The 21,068-nt window shown below is 42.2% G+C and overlaps 1 protein-coding gene and 1 long non-coding RNA gene across 2 annotated transcripts in view; one reads left to right on the forward strand and one right to left on the reverse strand.

Annotated features, from left to right (window-relative positions):
• Window positions 1-18,398: 18,398 nt before the first annotated feature.
• Window positions 18,399-21,068, reverse strand: part of LOC134208247 (uncharacterized) — a 157,354-nt gene continuing 154,684 nt past the window's right edge. The window contains exon 3 of the long non-coding RNA XR_009978572.1: window positions 18,399-18,415. This is a non-coding gene — a long non-coding RNA (uncharacterized LOC134208247). The remainder of the gene's footprint in view (window positions 18,416-21,068) is intronic.
• Window positions 18,428-21,068, forward strand: part of LOC134208246 (uncharacterized) — a 525,640-nt gene continuing 522,999 nt past the window's right edge. The window contains exons 1-2 of the mRNA XM_062684279.1: window positions 18,428-18,832; window positions 19,258-19,673. Of these exons, the coding sequence (XP_062540263.1) occupies window positions 19,553-19,673 (121 nt within the window). The 5' untranslated portion in view covers window positions 18,428-18,832; window positions 19,258-19,552. The remainder of the gene's footprint in view (window positions 18,833-19,257; window positions 19,674-21,068) is intronic.

Raw genomic sequence — 21,068 nt, forward strand, 5'->3', positions numbered from 1 at the left:
ATAAATATAAAAACGAATATGCGGGCAATGTGCCCCCCGAGAGGACAAGCTAACTAATTAGTTAGGTCGTGTGAAGTACGAGACACTGAAGACGCACTGGTGACGACCTTACTTTTGAAGCCGAAATATTTATATAGTAGTGGAATTAAATGGGATAGTACTAACTCGGCTTATGACAAGTAACAAGTAATCCGAAACTTTGAGCTCTGAGAAGCAGTTTACAAGAATTCATCAAATTTAACAACACAAAAGGTTAAGTTCACCAACTGTAAAAAAAGTCTTGCATCTGCTCGTGAACCTAGTTTATCACTTCCAATGAAAATGTCCCTTCCGGCAGCACTTGAACCGTCATTTGATTGACACGTGTTTGTTCGCCCAGTTCGCTTTCTTCGATATACACCCAGCGGGCGAAACCCTTCGTCTGCCTTTCTGTTTACCCACATTGCAGGTTTTGAGATAATCTGTCAAAGAACAACAACACAATCAATCATCACTTGAAATGGACGACGGACACTCAACTCGTCACGGCTCACACCCACTCACAGAAACAAAAAAAAAAGGGGGCGATGATTTGTTGACACAGGAAACGAGATCCAATTGGCTAAGTGGCGGAAACGAAATTGATAATGGGACAAAGAGATTTGGAATGATTTGTTCGGAATGTTGGTCACGCTCACGATTCTTTGTATGAGTTGCTGTATGTGAGAGAAAAAAATGTTGGCAATGATCCAATTATCGTGAAATAAAAAATGGAACAAGGCACTACAGGCACTTTGCTACGAAACCGTCCAATAAAATTTCGCTTCATAAGAGAATCAACAAGAATGTTATTTGCAAACCCCAAACGTAACCCTCACCGGATGTACTGACAAGGGTCGGCATTATCCCAACCGGAAATTAGAGCAACCGAAAGGGGTTCAAGTGGAAAATGCGTGTTCCTTTGTTCGAATGGGTGTTGCTTCCTTCCTCGCCGGGTCAGGTGGTTTCACACTTGAAATTCATTCATTATTCAGCGGACGACAATCGTGTGGTAAGTTTTAACGCGAAGTAATTTGCAGCAATCCTCTTTAGGTGGAAATTGTTGAAATTAAGGAGTAAGACTTTAAATTGAACCCTTCAATTGCCACAATGTACGATTATCCTCAGGTGATTTTACCGTCCCCAACCAGGTCCGTAACGAGAGAACATAAGCCCCTCGTGAAGTGAGGAAATTTGTCAGTTTTTCCGGTATAAAATTTTATGGCTTTGGCCCTGGTTGCAACCGCACCGAAAAGCCATTAATCCATTCATAATTTATTTGGTCAATCCTTCGCAAAGGGCAGGTCATCCGTCCCACTATTCACGCGCTTAAAGAGAGCGATCACAACGCTGGTTGGCTCCCGGGACGGCATCATCCCAACCGGACGCGTTCCCTTTCCGACGACGACAAACTACCGCAAACAATTTTTAATTAAAATATATCCTATGAAAAATTGCAATTCAAATATTTTGTCCGCCCAGCCACCACCGCAGCAGCGCACACATAGATGAGCGTCCACAATCGGGTGCGGGTTCTCGTATGACGAAGGAAAAAGAATAAAAACTGATAGCCATCCTACCCCGGCTGGAGAGGCTCAAATGTCAGGGTCTCGCTCTGGGACGTTTTAATCCTTTTTTCGGGAATTTAATCCTGCAGCTGGAACAAGACACTTTTCATTATCCTGAAACTACAGCAATCGAGCAGCTCGCGCAATTGGGTTCTCATAGTTATCGGTTTCAGTAAATGGCCGAAAAACTGTATAGACAAGTCAAAAGTTATGCATTCAGCAGAACAAATTGTTTCAGTGGTTTCGTATATACGAAAATAATAAAATTTTGGGAAAAGTTACTCCCTGAATTTATATTAGTTAGCTTGTTATGTAATGTTATGAACTGAGAGCCCATGTAATCACTGTTTTATTTTTAAATGAAGTGATTTTTCACCAAATATTGCGAGTTCATCACCCAATCAGTCGATTTTTTTGCCTTTAACGTATACTAAATATACAGTAAAGGCTATATGTTCGCTCCAAAAACGAACTTTTTATAGGAGTCCCGGAGACCCATAGTGTTATATACCGATCGACTCAGCTCGACGAATTGAGGTGATGTCTTTTTTTTCTTTTTTCTTCCTAAACAATGGAGGGGGAATCTGCTCAACAGACATCCTGGGTTGACCAGAAAGTGCGGGGTTAGGGGCCACCTCCAATGAGGGAGGCAGGACTGCATCCCCGACCAGCTAAACCGTTTCCATTGCCGCCAAGCCCATCGTCCCTTCGGTACAACCAGAAAGTAATGCTTCAAAGGGGGGCCAGTGCATAACGCACCCTCGAGGTTAGCTGCGTGTCCTTGCAGCATCGAACATCGTGACTCGCTTTTTTAGAAGAACACCATGGTATCGTGCCAGCGCATTGCCGGCTTTCCAGGTGGCCTTACCACGCCCTATGTCCTCGGAAGGTGGGCAGGGTCGACTTCGCGCCTGCTTCCCTCTGCACGACTGGTATCAAGAATTATGATGCCGCGTGCACCCCAAATTGACCTTTCTGCGATAGGGCCTATTCGCCAGCACACAGAGGGACTTGCCGACGCAGTGTCTACGCCTGCCCCAGCCTTGACGAGGACCCCTTTCCGTCCTCGGGCTCGGAACCCACCCGGTTGACCGACGCCGCGAAAGCGACGATACCATGTTGTTCTTCACGCGACCACTTGTTCGATAAAAGGATTGAGTTCGACCACTGGGCACCGGTATGACCCATGAAGCCGACTCCGAACCCTTGGACCACCTCTTATTTGCGCCTGAACTAGCCATTCCTCGAGTCCACGCGCCACCTTCTGTGTAGCTCCGAGACGATTTGGACGATAGCCGATAAAACGGCGTTCCAGCCAACTTCATCTTTACACATCCTCCGGACTAGGTTGTCCGGGGTAGTGTCCAGACCACATGTGGCAAGCATGTGGTCACGCATTGTGCGAAAACGCGGGCACACGAACAACACATGTTCCGCCGTTTCCTTTAAACCAACGCACACCGGACACTCGGGCGAGGCCGAGTGTCCGAACCGGTGTAGGTACTGTCTGAAGCAACCGTGGCCTGTAAGGACCTGGGTCAGGTGGAAAGGGATTTCCCCATGGCGCCTCTTGACCCACGTACCTATCTCCGGTATCAACCTATGTGTCCATCTACCCTTAGTGGAACTGTCCCACGCACGCTGCCATTTGACCATTGAGGCCAACCTGACAGTCCTGCGGATGCCTCTCGTGCCGCGCATTTCAAAGCACTCTATGTCTTCACCGATAACGATGTCAATAGGCATCATACCGGTGATGACGCAGAGTGCATCGTGCGACACGGTACGGTACGCGCTCGTAACTCTTAGGTACATGAGCCTATACGTACTTTCTAACTTCGTTCTGTAGCAGTTAATACGTAGGGCCGTGCCCCAAGCTGGCCCCCCATACCTCAGTATGGACAGAGCAACGCTAGCCAGAAGCTTGCGTTTGCTGGCATAAACCGCAGAGGGCATCATCCGGGACAATGCCGCTATAGCTGTGGAGGCACGCTTGCAGGCGTAATTGACGTGGCTACCAAAGGTGAGCTTATCGTCGATCATTACCCCCAAGAGTTTGATGGAGCGTTCAGAGGTGACCGTGCAGTTGCCTGCCCTTATCACCGCTTGTTGCTCCGACTTTCGGTTGTTAACAACAACCACCTCAGTCTTGTGGTGAGCCAGTTCTAACTTCCTGGAACTCATCCACTCCTCCACAACTGCGATTGAGTGGGCTGCAGTCAATTCCACCTCTTCGATCGATTCGCCGTAGACCTCCAGCGTAATATCGTCAGCGAAGCCGACGATTGCCACGCCCACCGGGAACTTCAACCTCAAGACACCGTCGTGCATGACGTTCCATAACACCGGACCCAGTATGGAACCTTGCGGAACCACTGAGGTTATGTCAACGCACTTCCGACCCGCCTCCGTGTCGTATACCAGTACTCGATTCTGGAAGTAGCTTCCGAGAATCTTGTACAGGTTCTCGGGAATTCTAAGACGCAGGAGCGCATCTGCAATAGCTGCCCAACTGGCACTATTGAAAGCATTCCTCACGTCGAGAGTCACTACTGCACAATAGCGAACTCCCCTCCTCTTACGCTGGATAGCTATCTCCGCGGATTTGGTAACCGACAAGATAGCGTCTACGGTCGACTTACCCTTTCGGAAGCCAAACTGGTTACTCGATAGACCACCCGCACCCTCCGTGCGTATCAACAACCTGTTGAGGATGATCTTCTCGAGCACCTTCCCCGCCGTATCAAGCAGGCATATTGGTCTATATGCCGACGGATCCCCCGGTGGTTTTCCCGCTTTTGGCAATAGGACCAAGCTCTGCCTTTTCCATGCTTCAGGGAAGACTCTCTCGTCCAGGCATCTCTGCATAACAGATCTGAACATCTCGGGAGCCTCGGAAATGGCCGCTTTGATGGCCAGGTTCGGAATACCATCCGGTCCTGGCGCCTTACCTACACTAAGGGACTGTGCAATCCCCGCAAGTTCCGCCACCGTTACTCTTCCCTCTTCGGCCACCCTGGCCCGTGGCAGCTCCACAAAGGGAGGCCAGGGACTTGGGTCGTGACGTGGGAAGAGCCCCGCGATGATCCTCTCCAGTATCTCTGGAGACCGCTCTGTAGGGGCCATCGCCCCACTGAGGTGATGTCTGTGTGTGTATGTGTGTGCATGTGTGTGCGCCAAATAATCTCACTCATTTTTCAGGCACTTATCCTTGACCGATTTGCTCGCAACAAATTGAATTTGCCGCGGAATCTTGTCCTATTGTTTCGTATTGAAAATTGGCCCAATAGGACTATGGGCTTCGGAATTATGGCCAAAATATATTTTTTTAAAAGAAAAATTCTCACTCACTTTTTAGGAACTTACTCTTAGCTGATTTACTCGCAACAGGTTCCATTCGACGTAGAGTCTTGTCCAATTGTTTCGTATTGAAAATTGGACAGATCAGACTATGTGCTTCGAAGTTATGGACAAAATTTTTTTTTTCATAAGAAATGCATTCAAAATTCTCACTTATTTTTCAGGCACTTATCTTTAACGGATTTGTTCGCAACAAGTTGCATTCGACGCGGAATCTTGCCCCATTGTTTCGTATTGAAAATTGGCGGAATCGGACTATGGAATTCGGAGTTATGGCCAAAATAAATTTTTTTGCTAAAAAAAATCTTACGCATTTTTAGGCTCTTACCCTCAGCCGATTTGCTCGCAACAAGTTGCATTCGATGCAGAAACCAGTCCCATTGTTTCCTGTTGAAAGTTGGCCGGATTGGACTATGAGCTCAGAAGTTACGGCCAAAATATTTTTTTTTCACCAAAAATGCGTAGAAAGTACTCACCCAAAAAAAAAAACGAGATAGACACCATCACCGCTAGGTGGATTAATCTGGGTTTTAAACCAAAATGTCAATTCAAGGTCAATAGTTTCGAGGAAGGTTACATCGAGGCTTATTACTCACCTACTCATCAAAAGAATTCGAAGTCGTTCGTAAAACTGAAGAATCTAAAGATTCATGTATATTGACTAAATGTAGGACATCCGAAGAAAAATCGTTGCTATGCGAAAAGAAGGAAACAATGTACAAACAACATTGTACTACTGTCTCGTCAAAAAACTAGGAAGCAAATTCAGTTCCTTTGTTGGTGATGAAGGTGAATACACTAGCTGTCGGGGTGGACGTGTGGAAGCAAGTAGATTCGGAAAAACGTCAGAGAATTGCAGTATATTGGGATAATATAAATAGTAGAAAGTAGAAAGGAATAAAATAGACCCCATCTCGTGGTCCTTATCCTCTTACCCAGCAACTCCTATCCCTATCTCCCCGTGGTGCTGGCCGGGATACGAGCAACCTTAGGGAAGATCGGGTAACCAACCCCGGTGGGAACTATGGTCATATGCTGACAGGGAAAAGGGATGGTTTGCTCCTCTCCGGAGGTGCAAATCTTATTGAGCGTCTGTTCTCCATGTCAGGATCGGCTCACAACAGCGTCTGTTCTCCATGTTAGGGACGGCTGATCATCGTCCGAGTGCCAGCGAGGGACTCTAAGTGAAACTGTACACCATGGACAACCGGCAATAAGAAGGAATGGTCCTCCGGGAATTTAGGTGGTTTGGTGTCAGGCCCTGCAAGCCAGCCTTTAAAAACATACGCAACGAACAATCAACAAGAAAGTACGGACCGGAACCATCGGCGAAGACCACTGCGACGAAAAGGGACTAGCGATTGGAAACTCGGTTCGTGGAACTGCAAATCTCTCAACTTCATGGGGAGCACACGCATACTCGCCGATGTGCTCAAGGACCATGGATTCGGCATCGTAGCGCTGCAGGAGGTTTGTTGGAAGGGATCAATGATAATAACGTTAACCATCTACCAGAGCTGCGACAACACACACGAGCAGGGAACAGCAGCTGGTAAGGATGGTATCGGAGCTGAGCTCATCAAGATGGGCTCGGAAAAGCTAGCCACTTGCCTGCACAAATTGATAGTCAGAATCTGGGAAACTGAACAGCTACCGGAGGAGTGGAAGGAAGGGGTTATATGCCCCATCTACAAGAAAGGCGACAAGCTGGAGTGTGAGAACTTTCGAGCGATCACCATCCTTAATGCCGCCTACAAAGTGATATCCCAGATCATCTTCCGTCGTCTGTCACCATTAGTGAACGAGTTCGTGGGAAGTTATAAAGCCGGCTTCGTTGACGGCCGCTCGACAACGGACCAGATCTTTACTGTACGGCAAATCCTTCAAAAATGCCGTGAATACCAGGTCCCAACGCACCATCTGTTCGTTGATTTCAAGGCAGCATACGACAGTATAGACCGCGTAGAGCTATGGAAAATTATGGACGAGAACAGCTTCCCTGGGAAGCTTACCAGACTGATCAAAGCAACGGTGGATGGTGTGCAAAACTGTGTGACGATTTCGGGCGAACACTCCAGTTCGTTCGAATCGCGCCGGGGACTAAGACAAGGTGATGGACTTTCGTGCCTGTTGTTCAATATTGCGCTAGAAGGTGTCATGCGGAGAGCCGGGTGTAACAGCCGGGTACGATTTTCAACAGATCCAGTCAATTTATTTGTTTTGCGGATGACATGGGCATTGTCGGCCGAACATTTGCAAAGGTGGCAGAGCTGTACACCCGCCTGAAACGTGAAGCAACAAGAGTTGGACTGGTGGTGAATGCATCAAAGACAAAGTACATGCTTGTGGGCGGAACCGAGCGCGACAGGGCCCGCCTGGGAAGCAGTGTTACGATAGACGGGGATACCTTCGAGGTGGTCGAGGAATTCGTCTAGCTCGGATCCTTGCTAACGGCTGATAACAATGTCAGTCGTGAAATTCGAAGGCGTATCATCTGTGGAAGTCGGGCCTACTACGGGCTCCAGAAGAAACTGCGGTCAAAAAAGATTCGCCACCGCACCAAATGTGTCATGTACAAGACGCTAATAAGACCGGTTGTCTTTTACGGACATGAAACATGGACAATGCTCGAGGAGGACTTGCAAGCACTCGGAGTATTCGAGAGACGGGTGCTTAGGACCATCTTTGGCGGTGTGCAAGAAGACGGTGTGTGGCGGCGAAGAATGAACCACGAGCTCGCTCAGCTCTACGGCGATCCCAGTATCCAGAAGGTAGCTAAAGCCGGAAGGATACGATGGGCAGGACATGTTGCAAGAATGCCGGACAGAAACCCTGCAAAGATGGTGTTCGCTTCCGATCCGGCAGGTACGAGACGGCGTGGAGCGCAGCGAGCGAGATGGGCAGACCAGGTGCAAAACGACTTGGCGAGCGTGGGGCGTATTGGAGGATGGAGAGATGCGGCCTCGAACCGTGTATTGTGGCGTCAAATTGTTGATTCAGTGTTATCTGTTTAGGTGTTGAAAAAAAAAATGAAATGAGAAAGGAGCCATTTGGTGAGACCGGCTTAGTCAGGAAAAGCTTAGATGGTGGTTGTGCCAAAATAAATGTTCTATTCTCTACGACTACAAAGCGAGAAAATTCAGATGAAGATGAACTCCATTACGCAGTAACGTCACGCATAACTTTTGACAAGTACTGGTCCTATTTTTTACATTACATTTCAATTTTGAAATACTAATGTTATTGTGGGAAGTTATCGCGGAGGCTTTCCACGGTACACAGCGGAACCGACACAACTCCCAACGGGGTATTTCGGCCGCGTGAGTGGGCGAAAAACACAAGCATTCGCTCTCCGTGATTTTCAACTTACGATTTCGCATGTGGTCTTCACAAAGTTCACACTTAGTCCGTTTTGTGCTAGCTTCCGAACCCAAATTAGTCCACTGTCCAGTTCCTGAACATACAGCACATCTTTCATGACTACTCCATTAAGTTTTCCTTTACCATCGATGCACTTCAGCAGACGTTCCCCTATTCCGACGGAACATCCAGCTTTGTTAAATCCAGATTTGCGCTTTCATCAATCTCGCTAAGAAACTCTTCTGGCGCTTCTGCTGCAGGTTTCCTCCCACGTCGAAACGAACTAGCGACTCTTCTTCATTACTGTCTTCACTACCCCCGAACAACTTGTTTTGATGTTGTGAAATCGCCGAAAATGATTACTTAAGTTAATATCTTTTTGGTCGTTTTAACGGTTAAAATAACAAAATGTATAGCAGAAAAATCTTACTGTGACATCAAATCGAAAACTATTCCTACTATCGATGAGAGCCAATCGAAAACTAAATTTGATATTGGTTCCGATAACAATATCAGTTCACAGTTTGATGTCAGATCATACAATTTAGAAATCAGCCGAATCTATTTCATGCGGGAACGAACAAAAACGTGGCAGCAAATTTAAAAGCAACCATCCGCGTGCATGGCTTGCTGCGATCTCAAGAGATCTACGAGTGTTGCTGTATTCCAAAATGTTGAAGAGTTGAACAATAAGACAACTGGCTTAGACAGAGAGAAACTGGTAGATATACAATTGACTGATTTTAATATTGGATAGAATGCTTTATTTGATACAGGAAGTCCAGTTTTTTTTCCTACAATGGCAATAGAAATTTCAAGGATATCGGAGGAACTATAGATAAAAAATCTACCCACAGATTGAAAACTGATGTAAAAATTCAAAATATTTTTTTGAAATTTTGAGTAAAAATGTATTAGAGTTGAATAAATGTAAATGTAAATTTTGTTTCACTTAAATTGATTATTCAGATTACAAGATAAATAAATTCAGAAGAAACCAAACAAAAATCCATTTCAAGTTTTCCGATTCCAAAGAAATTTTTGGACCTATCCAGTTATTTCAGAAAATTCATACAGAATTTTGCGCTTATCGCTAGGCCGTTGAAAATTTATTTTAAAAAAATTGTTGAATTTATTTTCAATAATCTTAAATAATTGCTTTCAAAGAATTGGAAAACAAATTATTCCAAGCACTTGTTTTGGCAATATACGACCCAAATGCCGAGAAACAATTACATTGCGACGCAAGCTCGTTTGACTTTGGGGCAATTTTGTTTCAGAAACAGAAAAATGGTCTATTTCATCCAAGAAAACAGATGAATATGAGAACAAGTTACATAGCTTTGAATTAGAGACACTGGCTGTTATGAATTCTATAAAACGATGTCATGTTTATTTGTCTGGAATTAAATTCAATTTTTTTACAGATTACAGTGCCTTGGCCCAAACTTTAGCTAAGAAAGATATCAACCCTGAGATAAGCCGATGGGCTTTGTTTCTGGAAAACTACAACTACAGTTTGGAATATAGAGATGGATCTAGGATGCAGCATGTAGATGCTTTAAGCAGACTGTCAATGAGCAGTTTAGATAAAAATACCAGAAAAATATGTCTAAATAATAATTCATCGTCTGATGTATGTTTGCTAGATACTTAAGACATTGAAAGAAATGTAATTTTTGCACTTCTTGCAGATGAAAAGGTTAAAAACAATTTATTGCATTTAGACACAAACACTTTTTTTTAAATTTTGATTTAAAAATGGAATATTATTTAGAAAAGATAACAATAAGTTATTATTACTTAATTCATGACAAGTTTGGTCATTGTTTTGGACTTGAGAAAAACTATGATTGAAATAGAAAAAAAATATTGGTTTTCAAGCATGAGAAAAATAGTGAAAAAATGATGTGGCTGCCGTCGAAGGATCGAAGTGTGCTGCGCGTAGGTTAGGACGGATTTTTTTCGCGCTCGCATAAATTTGACAATTTGAATAGTTTTTTTTCTTTGAATTCTGTTTTTGTGTCGGGAGTGCTAGTGATTTTATTTGTGTTTAGTGTGTTATTAGCGGTTGTATGGTGTTTTCCCGGATGTTTCAGCCATGAATATTATAGGAGCGCAACAGCTGGATCATATAGTGGGGTGTACACGAAGGCTGAGCGGAGGTAACCATGGGCTGTGCAGTGTAATTTTTGGCCTTTCGCTGCTTGGTTCGAGCATAATAAGCGGAAGTGTGACTATTGCCCTTCCTGATGCTGGCTGCTGTTTTGACGGAAGACAGCGTACAAACAAACAATATTGGTGAGCACGTTCCGGTTCATACCTTGATATGATTTGCTATATAAAATATGAAAACTAAATACGCACAGGGCATCGTTTGCCATCGTCCCAGGTATCCGGTTCACGCTTTAGATAGCAACGGTGGCTCTTCTTGACCTTCTATTCCCTGAGTAGTTAGTGCGAATAAGGGCGTCCTTGTGATGTTTTGCTGCACCTGTTATGAACAGCTAGTACATCCCAATCCCCTACACATCCTGAAGACACTTATCTTGCTTTAGGAGTGAATCCTTTTTTGCCTTTCTCGTACAACTAAGTTGTACCGAAAGGCTATCATTTCACTCCGCAAACGAACTTTTTATAGAAGCCTCTGAGACCCATAGTATTATATACCAATCGACTCAGCTCGACGAGCTGAGCACATGTCTGTCTGTCCGTGTGTATGTATGTGTGTATTAGAGTGGGGCGCAGTTGTATGGAAAAACGCAAACTTCGTCCGATCAAGTGAGATCAAGGTTTTTCTGAATCGTTTTGGGACCCCTATCAACTGTGCAAAATATGGGCTCGATTGGTTGTGACCTCGCATGCCGCATCGCGTTTTAAATTTACATGGAGATTAGTATGGGAAAACGTACTTTTTTACATTTTTGCTATTAGCGGCTTCAATTTATTATCAATCACGTGACGTTATCGAAAGGCAAAACCCATTTTCTTTCTTGTCGGTTTTTTTTTCTTTGTGAAATGATTCAGGATAGCTCCCATGAGCTCTAAAGCCCAATAAGAACAATTATTTTGAAATAACACTCAGGTAAATTATTGGTCTACGTAGTTCGGCAGTGCTGGCAGAATAGACGATTTTTTGCATATGGTTGGAACACTCAATCTTCGAAACGTTATAACTTTTTTCGTAGACCTTCCAGCAACGTGCCTTCTTCAGCAAAGTTTTTCGGCATCCTTTGGGTTATACTTTAACGCAATGTGCCACTTGGTTTACGATGAACTGAAACCCATAATAGTAGAAATGCAAAAATATACGTTCTCCCATACTAATTTCCATACAAACTTCAAACGCGATGCGGAAAGCGAGGAAGCAACCAATCGGTCCCAAATTCTGCACAGTTGTTCAGGTCCCAGAATGGCTTCGAAAAACCATTGATTTGAAAAAATGACCATGACGCCCCACTCTAGTGTGTATGTGTGTATGTATGTGTGTGCACAAAAACTATAAAAAACATTAGACAACTTTTCGTATAGTAATCCTTAACCGATTTTCTCGCAACAAGTTTCATTCGACAGGGGACAAAGCCTTGTTGATCACTATTGAATTTCATAACGATCGGATATTGCGTTTCAAAGTTATGGAGAAAATGGTACATCGGACCATTTAAACCCTATATAAGGTTGGTGTCTTAACTAAATGCGAGAAAGGCACCACCAACGCTAGGTGGATTAATCTGGGTTTTTATTACTAGCGTTCTTAACAAAAAGGACACCATTACGGAGCATGAGATTTGATCAAATTATTCGCAATACTACTTGTCCAACACCCCCGGCTGGGTGAGGGGTAGAGGATGAAGCACACACACACACATGAGAAAAATAGTGAAAAAATATGTGAGTAATTGTTTGAGTTGAATATTTTATAGTCCATCAGCCACGATAAAAGGTTTCTCAAATCAACTAATAAAGGTCAGACTCCATTTCAAGCAGTTTATATAGATCATTACGGACCGATTCAGTTGCTATCTCCGAAAAATTTCAACTACACAGAAAAAAATTCCATGGTAACAATTACTATTTTGTAGACTACGCCATGTTTTTAAAACAACCACAAATTTTAAGTTAAATTAACCATGCATTCGGACAAATTCACCACTGATTCAGTTCATGTAACAACATTCCACCAGCACCACAGTTTATTTTACTGCGCGCATGGTAAAATCAAACGGGTTTGATTTCTGCTGAAAATCTTCGGTGCGTATTTTTAAATTAACCCTCGGAATGGTAGTTTCGAGCACAACATTTTTTTGTGTGTATATTATAGTAATAGTTGATGCATTTACGAAATTTGTAAAGTTACATCCTTGCCGTTCAACAAATACAGTAGAAGCAATAAACAATTTAACCTCATATATGAAAGAATTATATCGTACAGCGGTAGTTGTTTCACGTCCATGAATTTGAAAGCATTTTGTTCAAATCGTTTTATAGAACACATTAAAACAGTATCGTACACACTAGAGGTCAACGGTCAAGTTACTCCAATGTTAGCTTTATTAATTAATGATACTGGTCTCAAATGAGATTGTTTATTGCCAAATATGGAATTTATTTATAACAATATGTACTTACGAGCTTTTTTTTCAGGTATGCTGTTATTTGGTACACATCAGAACAATTTATATGTTGGAAACAATTCTCGCTTAACTTTTGAAAAGGACCTAAGTAACAATTTTTTCATGAATTAATTTGAGTACTGCAATCAAAAGCTTTCACGTTTTTCTGTTGATTGCGCTATTCAAATTAATTCATGAAAAAATGTTACTTAGGTCCTTTTGAAAAATTAAGCGCGAATTGTAATATAGAAACATTTGTTAAAAATAATCAAGCACATAGGTCATAGACAAACTTCAGGCATACAACAAAGAAAAGGTAGATAAAAAGCGCAAATTAGTTCAGCACAATAAGGAAGGTGACTTTTTAATGCTTAAAACTAACGCTGACAATATACTCTCAACAAAATTCAAAGGTCCTTACACTATGAAGAAAAAATTGCAAAATGATCGTTATCTTGTTACAGATATTGATGGATTCCAAATATCACAATAAACATTCAGCTTTGTATGTTCACCAAATAACATGGGAAAATGGTTATCGGCTTCTAATTCAATAACTAATTATAACGTCGATGAGGACGATTTGTAGTAATTATACTTAACATTTATTATCATCTACTAGTAACTAAACGGGTAAAAATCCGTTCCCAGAAATGAGAAAATAATTCATGATTCCATGAATCCGTCGTGTTTTCATGCCATGAAAATACACCATGAATATAAATCATGATTTCATGATTTATTTTCGCGTAACGCAACCAATGCGTTACAATTTGGTTGTTAAAATCGACAGAATAAAAAAAGTTCAACAGGGGATTCGAACTTGAGTACACTGACCGAGAATCCGGCGTGCTACCTCTCAGCCGTTCTTACTTCTTGGGAATGGAGTGTTCGAAGTATAACCGGTTATGCATACTGTCGACTGATGAGGATTGCCTAGTATCATGAATAATGTTCCTGACATCATGAATTATAATCATGGTTTCATGAACTGACCTGATTCATGATTTCATGATTTTTTATTCATGCCTGTGGGTATGCATTTGTTTCCGTGTAAGATACTTTCAATCAGTAGGCCTCGATGTTAGTATTCTTATTAACATTGACTTACGTGATTATTCTGCAATAAACGTTAAAATGAATAACACGTATTCTTACTAAAAAGTCATTTAACCGAACAGGTCATTTGACCGAATAGGTCATTTGGCGGAATAGGTCATTTCTCGCTTAACTTTTCAAAAGGTCCTAAGTAACATTTTTTTTCATGAATTAATTTGAATAGCGCAATCGACAGAACAACATGAAAGCTTTTGATTGCACTACTCAAATTAATTCATGAAAAAAATGTTACTTAGGACCTTTTGAAAAGTTAAGCGAGATTTGGTCGAATGGATAATCTGGCCGAATAGGTCAATTGGCTTAATAAGTCATTTGGCCGAATAGGTTATTTGTTTGAAAAGGTCATTTGGCCGAAAAGATTATTTGGCCGAAAAAGTTGTTTGGCCGAAAAGGTCGTTTGGCCGAATGTGTAACTTGACGTTTAACATCTCACTTCTGAGAGAGAGAAAGTGATAAATAAGAAGTTAAAAGTGATGAGTGCAGTTGACAGCCAGAGCTCCTATCCATCGGACGTGTTCTTTTAATCACTTTTGCTTTTATTTGTTTTTTGAGTCGTATGCAAGACTTTAATGTGGTTCCTGTGAGACCTGATGGATAAATTGGATAAGTTTATCGAAAATTACCTGAAATTGAAGTTGTCGGATGTGAAACAAATCCAATTTCACAACATTCGGAAGTGTGTATTTATCGAGATGATCAGTTTTGAAAAAAATGCTGCCGTTCATGCCTACATGCAGCAGTTCGGAACAGTAACTTCGGTGACCAAAGAGAGGTTGAAAAATTACTTCCCCAGTGTATACAACGGTGTGCGTGTCGTACACATAAGGCTAAGAAACCCGATCCCATCCTGAATCACGATTAGAAATCACCAGAGCTTGTACACCTACAATGGACAGAAACCATCATATAGGGTATGCGGCAAAGCAGCGCATTCGGAGCAAAAATGTTCGGAAGCTGCTGCTGCAGTCATCGAAACAGCAACCACAGCTCCCGCACGATCGATTAAAGTTCAAGCTTAACACGAATATTCTCCACGACGCAGCGAGAAAACATCATCCTCATCCGACAAGCAGTGTTGGTAAAATCATTCATAAACCTCAATCATTGAGCGCTCCCGCGCGAAGTAAGTCGTTTGCGATTTTAAAATAATGCATCACGTCTGAGTTTTTCATGCTAAAACGAATCATTTCACTCATTTCCCAAAAACTCATTTAGCTTTATAAATTGTGATCGAACTGGTGGTAGGTTGGAGTGGCTCGATTATCCCACACGACAAAGCAGGAATTTGGTTCACATAAAATCATCTTTTATTCCTGACAAGAAACATTACACGCATTGACTAACCTACGTTGTGATATATAATGAGGTTCAGATGGCATACAGAAAGAGATAATCTACCAAAAACCATTAGGGCTCTGCGTCGATATAACATATAAAAAGCAGCGTTGTCCAAACGAAGTGTTTATAATCAATTTGGGGACAATTTATTGTTTACACACGCAAGGGTATCCATTATTCTATGTGTTGGACGTTATTTTACTGTTATTCTACGAAGGAGAACAAAAGAAAACCTACGATAATTCAAATGGATGATTAAACTCAGGTGTTTTTCGGGTGTTGAGTTGGGTGCGTTTCAACTCACGAGTGATTGGAATCGTTTATGAATTTTGAGATTTTGAGTTTTTCCCAAGACTGCGGACAAGTTCGGTGAAATTCAGTCGACTTTCCACATCTCGATGTTCTATATCTTGATATCTCTCCCTATGTAGATGGTTTGCTCGGTCCCTTCAATCTACATACATTTGGGCATTCCACATCTCGATAACCTCCCTATCTCGATATCTCTCTATCTTGTTGTGTTCTGGTCATATTTTGTTCAGGATTCTCTCTCCCTATGTCGATATATTCATTTTTCTAGGCTACTAGACCATTTTTGGACAATAACAAACACATGAACAGCAAGAGGTGGTATTTGTTTTGTTGTCGTTTTTCATAGCAACGAACTTTTTTTTTCAATCTAGTACCCATTTCAATTTTTCTTCCACTCCTCGATCTCTCCTTATCTCGATGGTCTTTTCAATACCGAGATGTGGAGAGGCGACTGTAATAGAAAAAGTACAATGTTCTATAGGGTACTGCACAGAAAAATCTCTTTCTCTTTCGTTCTTCATAAATTTTGACGTTTACTGGCCTTGTTGTTTTCTAATTTCTTTGCAGCGAAAAAGAGACAAAGCAGTCCGTGCAGTGCCCTATTGTTGAAGAAGATGAAGAGATGACAGAGAAACCCTACGACTTCGATTCTTTCGACGACGATTCATCATCCAGCTCGATTTAATTCAAATCCCATTCAAACGATACAACTGGAACAGCAAAGCAACGGCTGTCAAGAATGGGTAATGAAGAGAAGAAAGTCTGTCCGGAGCAGTGTTTCTCTAACGCAGCCCATGTGCATCTAATAAAAACTACTTTAAAAAATTGCAATACATATGTCAATAAATAAAGATAAACATAGAACGGGGGAGGAAAAAAGGTAGCAATTCGGCTACATGATGCCTATGGCGATTGAGCCTTTCAAATAAAGAATCAATTAAAAAAAGAGGTGAGAGTCTCTTCTCACTTTCCCTCCCTCACGCCTCCCTTCTAACTTTGCTCTTCTCACTTTACGCAGTGATAAGTGAGAAGAGAATAGTGAATTGTGAGACGTCTCACTCTCACTCATCATCTCATATTTCTCCCTGAGAAAAGTAGGTAGGGGAAGTGAAATGTGAGTCGTCTCACAATTTACTTTTCACTTCTCACTTTTCACAGTGAGCAGTTAGTAGTGAGATGTCTCACTGTAAAAAGTAAGAAGTGAAAGGTGAATTGTTGGACGTCTCGCATCTCACTTTTTACAATGAGAAGTGAGACGTCTTACTACCCACTTCGCACTACTAACTTTTCACTGTGAAAAGTGAGTACACCCGATTCTTTTTTACACGGGGGATGCGTTCCGTGTAAAAAAAAATTCAGTTCAAAATTTGAAAATCGTGTAAAGGAAGTTTTATAATTTTTCGACAAATCATGCCAAATGGAGCAACTTTTCAAAAAAAATGTTTGGGATTTTTTTACACGGCCGTGTAAAAACAGAATCGGGTGTAGTGCGAAGTGGGTAGCGGGTAGTAAGACTTATTTCGCGCATCTCACTTTTTACAGTGAGAAGTGAGAAATGATACGTCTCACTTTTCACTCCTCATTCGCACTTTTCACCTTCCCCGAATGGGTTTCGGCCAAGCATTTCTATTTTAATCTGCACAGCCTGTACTCAATCGAACGCGAACACACAGTCACTTCAACTACCACTGCTACAATTGAGGCCCGTAGCCTGACTCGTGGCACAAAATGGCAGTTCCAATACGGCCAATTTGGCTTCTGAACTTGATCCGACACAATTGTTATCAACCCTAAAAAATGCCAACCAGACGAGCTGCTGTTTTCACTGGCTTTCACAGCAAACAATCTTTGCTGCAATTACCACCCCAACAGTCTGGAACAAATCCCTTGGGTCCCCCTTGGAAAAAATTCAAAAACGGATTTCATTCAAATTCAAATGACCGCAAATAGATATGAATTGAGTCCTTAAATGAAGACCCGATATAAGATTTTCTTTCAGGGAACAATGAAGCTTATGATTCTGAACGCGTCAGATTTTTCCGATTCGAAAGGAACATTGTTTAATTTGAAATTTAAAAATAAATGGAATACGCTTACTCAACATTTTCGTTCTTGTTTGACGTACAGAATAAAGTAGTATAATTTGCTTTTGAACGCACTAGCAAAACACCGCAGGGCACTTGACTCAACCTTTGCCAGACTTTTACAAGAACAACGGTTCATGTATTCTGGACCGATGCTCTATCGTTTGCAATCATAAACGAGGTACGGCTTTATGACCCAATTGATAGAAAAAGTAAAATCTATCCCCCTAAAATGCTATTTCGACCTCTCTTATGTATTTTTCTTATTTTCTCAGTGCGCGAGAAAGTCAGTTTGATTTTTGACGATTAATCCAACCAGCATAAGCATCCCAACCAACTAAATTCACACATTATTCTATCTTAATCTTACTACCGATAAATAATTTTGGATATCTTTTGACACATTTCTAACAACATACATCTTGATGCAAACAAATATAATATAACCTTTTTATTTCTTCTCTCATTATTCACTTCCAGCGATTTGTTTATTCAGCCTTCCTGCGAGCAGACATCCTTCCCATCATCGACGCGCATCAATGCCACCGCGCCATCAGCCATCCCATTCCAGAACTGAATGGCATAATAGCTGTCATCTTGGCACACGAAGCGTGTCGGTTAGCGAGTGATCATAACTGGCAGCCTAGAAGGAAACAAGAAAATACATAAAAAATAAGACGATCTGAAGAGCATAATTAAAAAAATATTTATGAATCAACCCAAAACCCGTCAGTTTGAATAATGTCATAAAGTGCCGAGGCCTCCATAAAGTGAACGACTCAGATTTGAGGCGGGAGAAAAGAGCTCCCATATAAGGGCTTCGAGAGTAAGGCCAAAGACCTTCTTCTGGTGGTGTTGTATACTGCGGCAATCGGGAAAGTGTGCCGTATGCGTCCATATGTCATCCAAACAACGCAGCGCCAGGAGATGAGACCCGAATGCAAGGACTAGTGACGGTGACGGAGGCGAGGGAATAAAAACAATAAAATTAGCTTCCGACAGTGCGCCGACCGGAGAGCATGTAAACACAAACAACGCACGAGCAATTCACTTTGGGAAGGTTTGTTTACTTAAGTGGCTGGATGGGAATGGGACCGATGGGTTTCAGCCGTATGTTGCCGCTGTCAGGGATGCCAGGTGTTGGAATTACTTACCCTTACTTTCGTGGGGCTTATCGATAAACAGAATGTCAACATTATTTGACTGCACATGTAAACAGAAGAACTTCAGGTCATTTTTCCCAATTCCGAAGAAGTTTTTAACAATTTTCTTCTTTTTTTGACTGGGACGTATTTTCCTAATCCATTCTTCTTGGCATTCGCGTTCCTTTAGCTTTACCAAGCAATTTAATAAGAATAATCATCGTTAACATTTAATTGAAATAAGTCGTCTGGCATCCCTGGCTTCCGCTGCGGTATAGAATCTATAAAAATCTTCGGGGGCAATTAAAAAGCAGTTCGACGATGTTCGAACACTCTTTTTCAGCACCCTGCAGCGGAGTTGTTGTTATGGTGGAAACGACGGTGGTGGACGCCAGCTGAGCTCAAGTGGGCAATTAAAAATTAATGTGGAAACAAGTCAATCTTTTCGAAGACAGCCAACGACGAAGAAAGGAAAACGGCTCCCCTCGGCGGCTAATCATTATGGGAAAAGTGTGAACAGGGTGTGAACCTACGTCGGAATTCAAAGTGTGCGAGTGTTAAGCCGGTGACGTGAGAATATTTTCTTCGGAAAAATCGAATTTGGGAGAGAGTGCTTTTGGCAACGAAAGAAGAAAAACATGTGGTGGCTACCTTCGACGAGTAGTGGCGGATTGTACGACAGCATGAGGATCGGTGGCAGTTGCCTCCTCCGGAGGCTCATCAGCATCGCAATACTGTTACAAATTGTTGCAAATTTCGGTAAGTGGATGTGGATTATATTTTGATTTCATATTCTATATATTAACAATGTGACATATATTAGGGTGATTTGTGAAAATAACGTAAATTGGTGGGGAAATGGTTCTAAAAATATATCATGAGTGCCGGACCATGTGTTTCGTTGGGATTTATCAATTGCTGTTTGGTTTGCTCAGACCGATGGAGGTCCTCAAATAGGCGATTCACTTTGATTAGGTAAATTTGCGACCAAAATAAAAAAGGAGATTTTTACAATGTATCCTATACGTGATTTCAAGGGTTTGCAGCACAACTAACTGAGAAATCGAAAAACATCTGTTGTCACTGATGTCGGATATTAAATAGAAACCACCAGTACACTTTTCTAATTTCTTTAGTTTATTCCACGAATCAGTTATCCAACACTCCCGACGAATACACACTTGCTCGTAGCTCGCCCAACACTCTACTCTTTCGCCGCATCTTCAGTGCTGCCAACCTACCCCATCTATCTTACATATAATCAGGGTCGTAGTTAGGCACGACCCGACACCCCCCCTATAATCAATAGTCATAAACAGCTTTAGTTTGATAGTCCTTCAAATATGTGGGGGCGCGTAGTGATCGCATTGGCCGCTGTTCCGACCTTGAATCTAAAGTTGATCCTGGTTGGTTCGTATCCCTAGATTTTGCCATTGTCTCGTGATCTTCAGGTGGCGTTTTACTCAGCAGCGGCTTCAGATGAGCTACGTTCCGGTGGACGATGCGTTTTGATTCAGTTGACCGCAGTGTTGCATCCGAACCATTCATTTTGATGATCTCGAACTCTTCCGGACCAAAAGTCGTTGATAATTTGTTGCTCTTATGCATTCGCTTTGCGACAACTACATCTCCCTCTTTGAGTTCGGAAAGCTTTGCATGACGGCGAGTGTCACTGTATTCCGCATCTTTCAGTTTTTTCGACCAATCTCTGTCCCGAATCTCCTCTGCGTTCATTCGAAACCTTCTGTGGTCCATACTTGGAAGCTTGTCACGTAAAACCCTTCCGAACATGAGAGAGGACGGCGCTTCCCCGGTTGTCGCATGCGGTGTAGAGTTATACATTAGTAAAAACGAACGTAAATCCCAAACCCAATCCACGCTTCCAGATTCCTGACTTATTTTCAAGTGTTTCAGAATAGTCTTATTCGCTCTCTCAACCTCTCCGTTTGCCTGCGGCCAATAAGGGTAGTTTTACGGAGCTGGATGCCATATTCTCGGCAGTATGCTGCTAATTCATCACTTATAAATTGGGGCCGTTATCCGCCTTGATTGTTTCTGGAACGCCGAATCTACAAAAAGATTCATGAAGTGCTTGGATGGTACGCTTAGCGGTGATCTGCTTCATCACTATGGCTTCTGTGAATCTACTAAAAT

This window comes from Armigeres subalbatus, chromosome 1 (assembly GCF_024139115.2).
Source record: "Armigeres subalbatus isolate Guangzhou_Male chromosome 1, GZ_Asu_2, whole genome shotgun sequence".
In the NCBI taxonomy this organism is placed as follows: Eukaryota; Metazoa; Arthropoda; class Insecta; order Diptera; family Culicidae; genus Armigeres; species Armigeres subalbatus.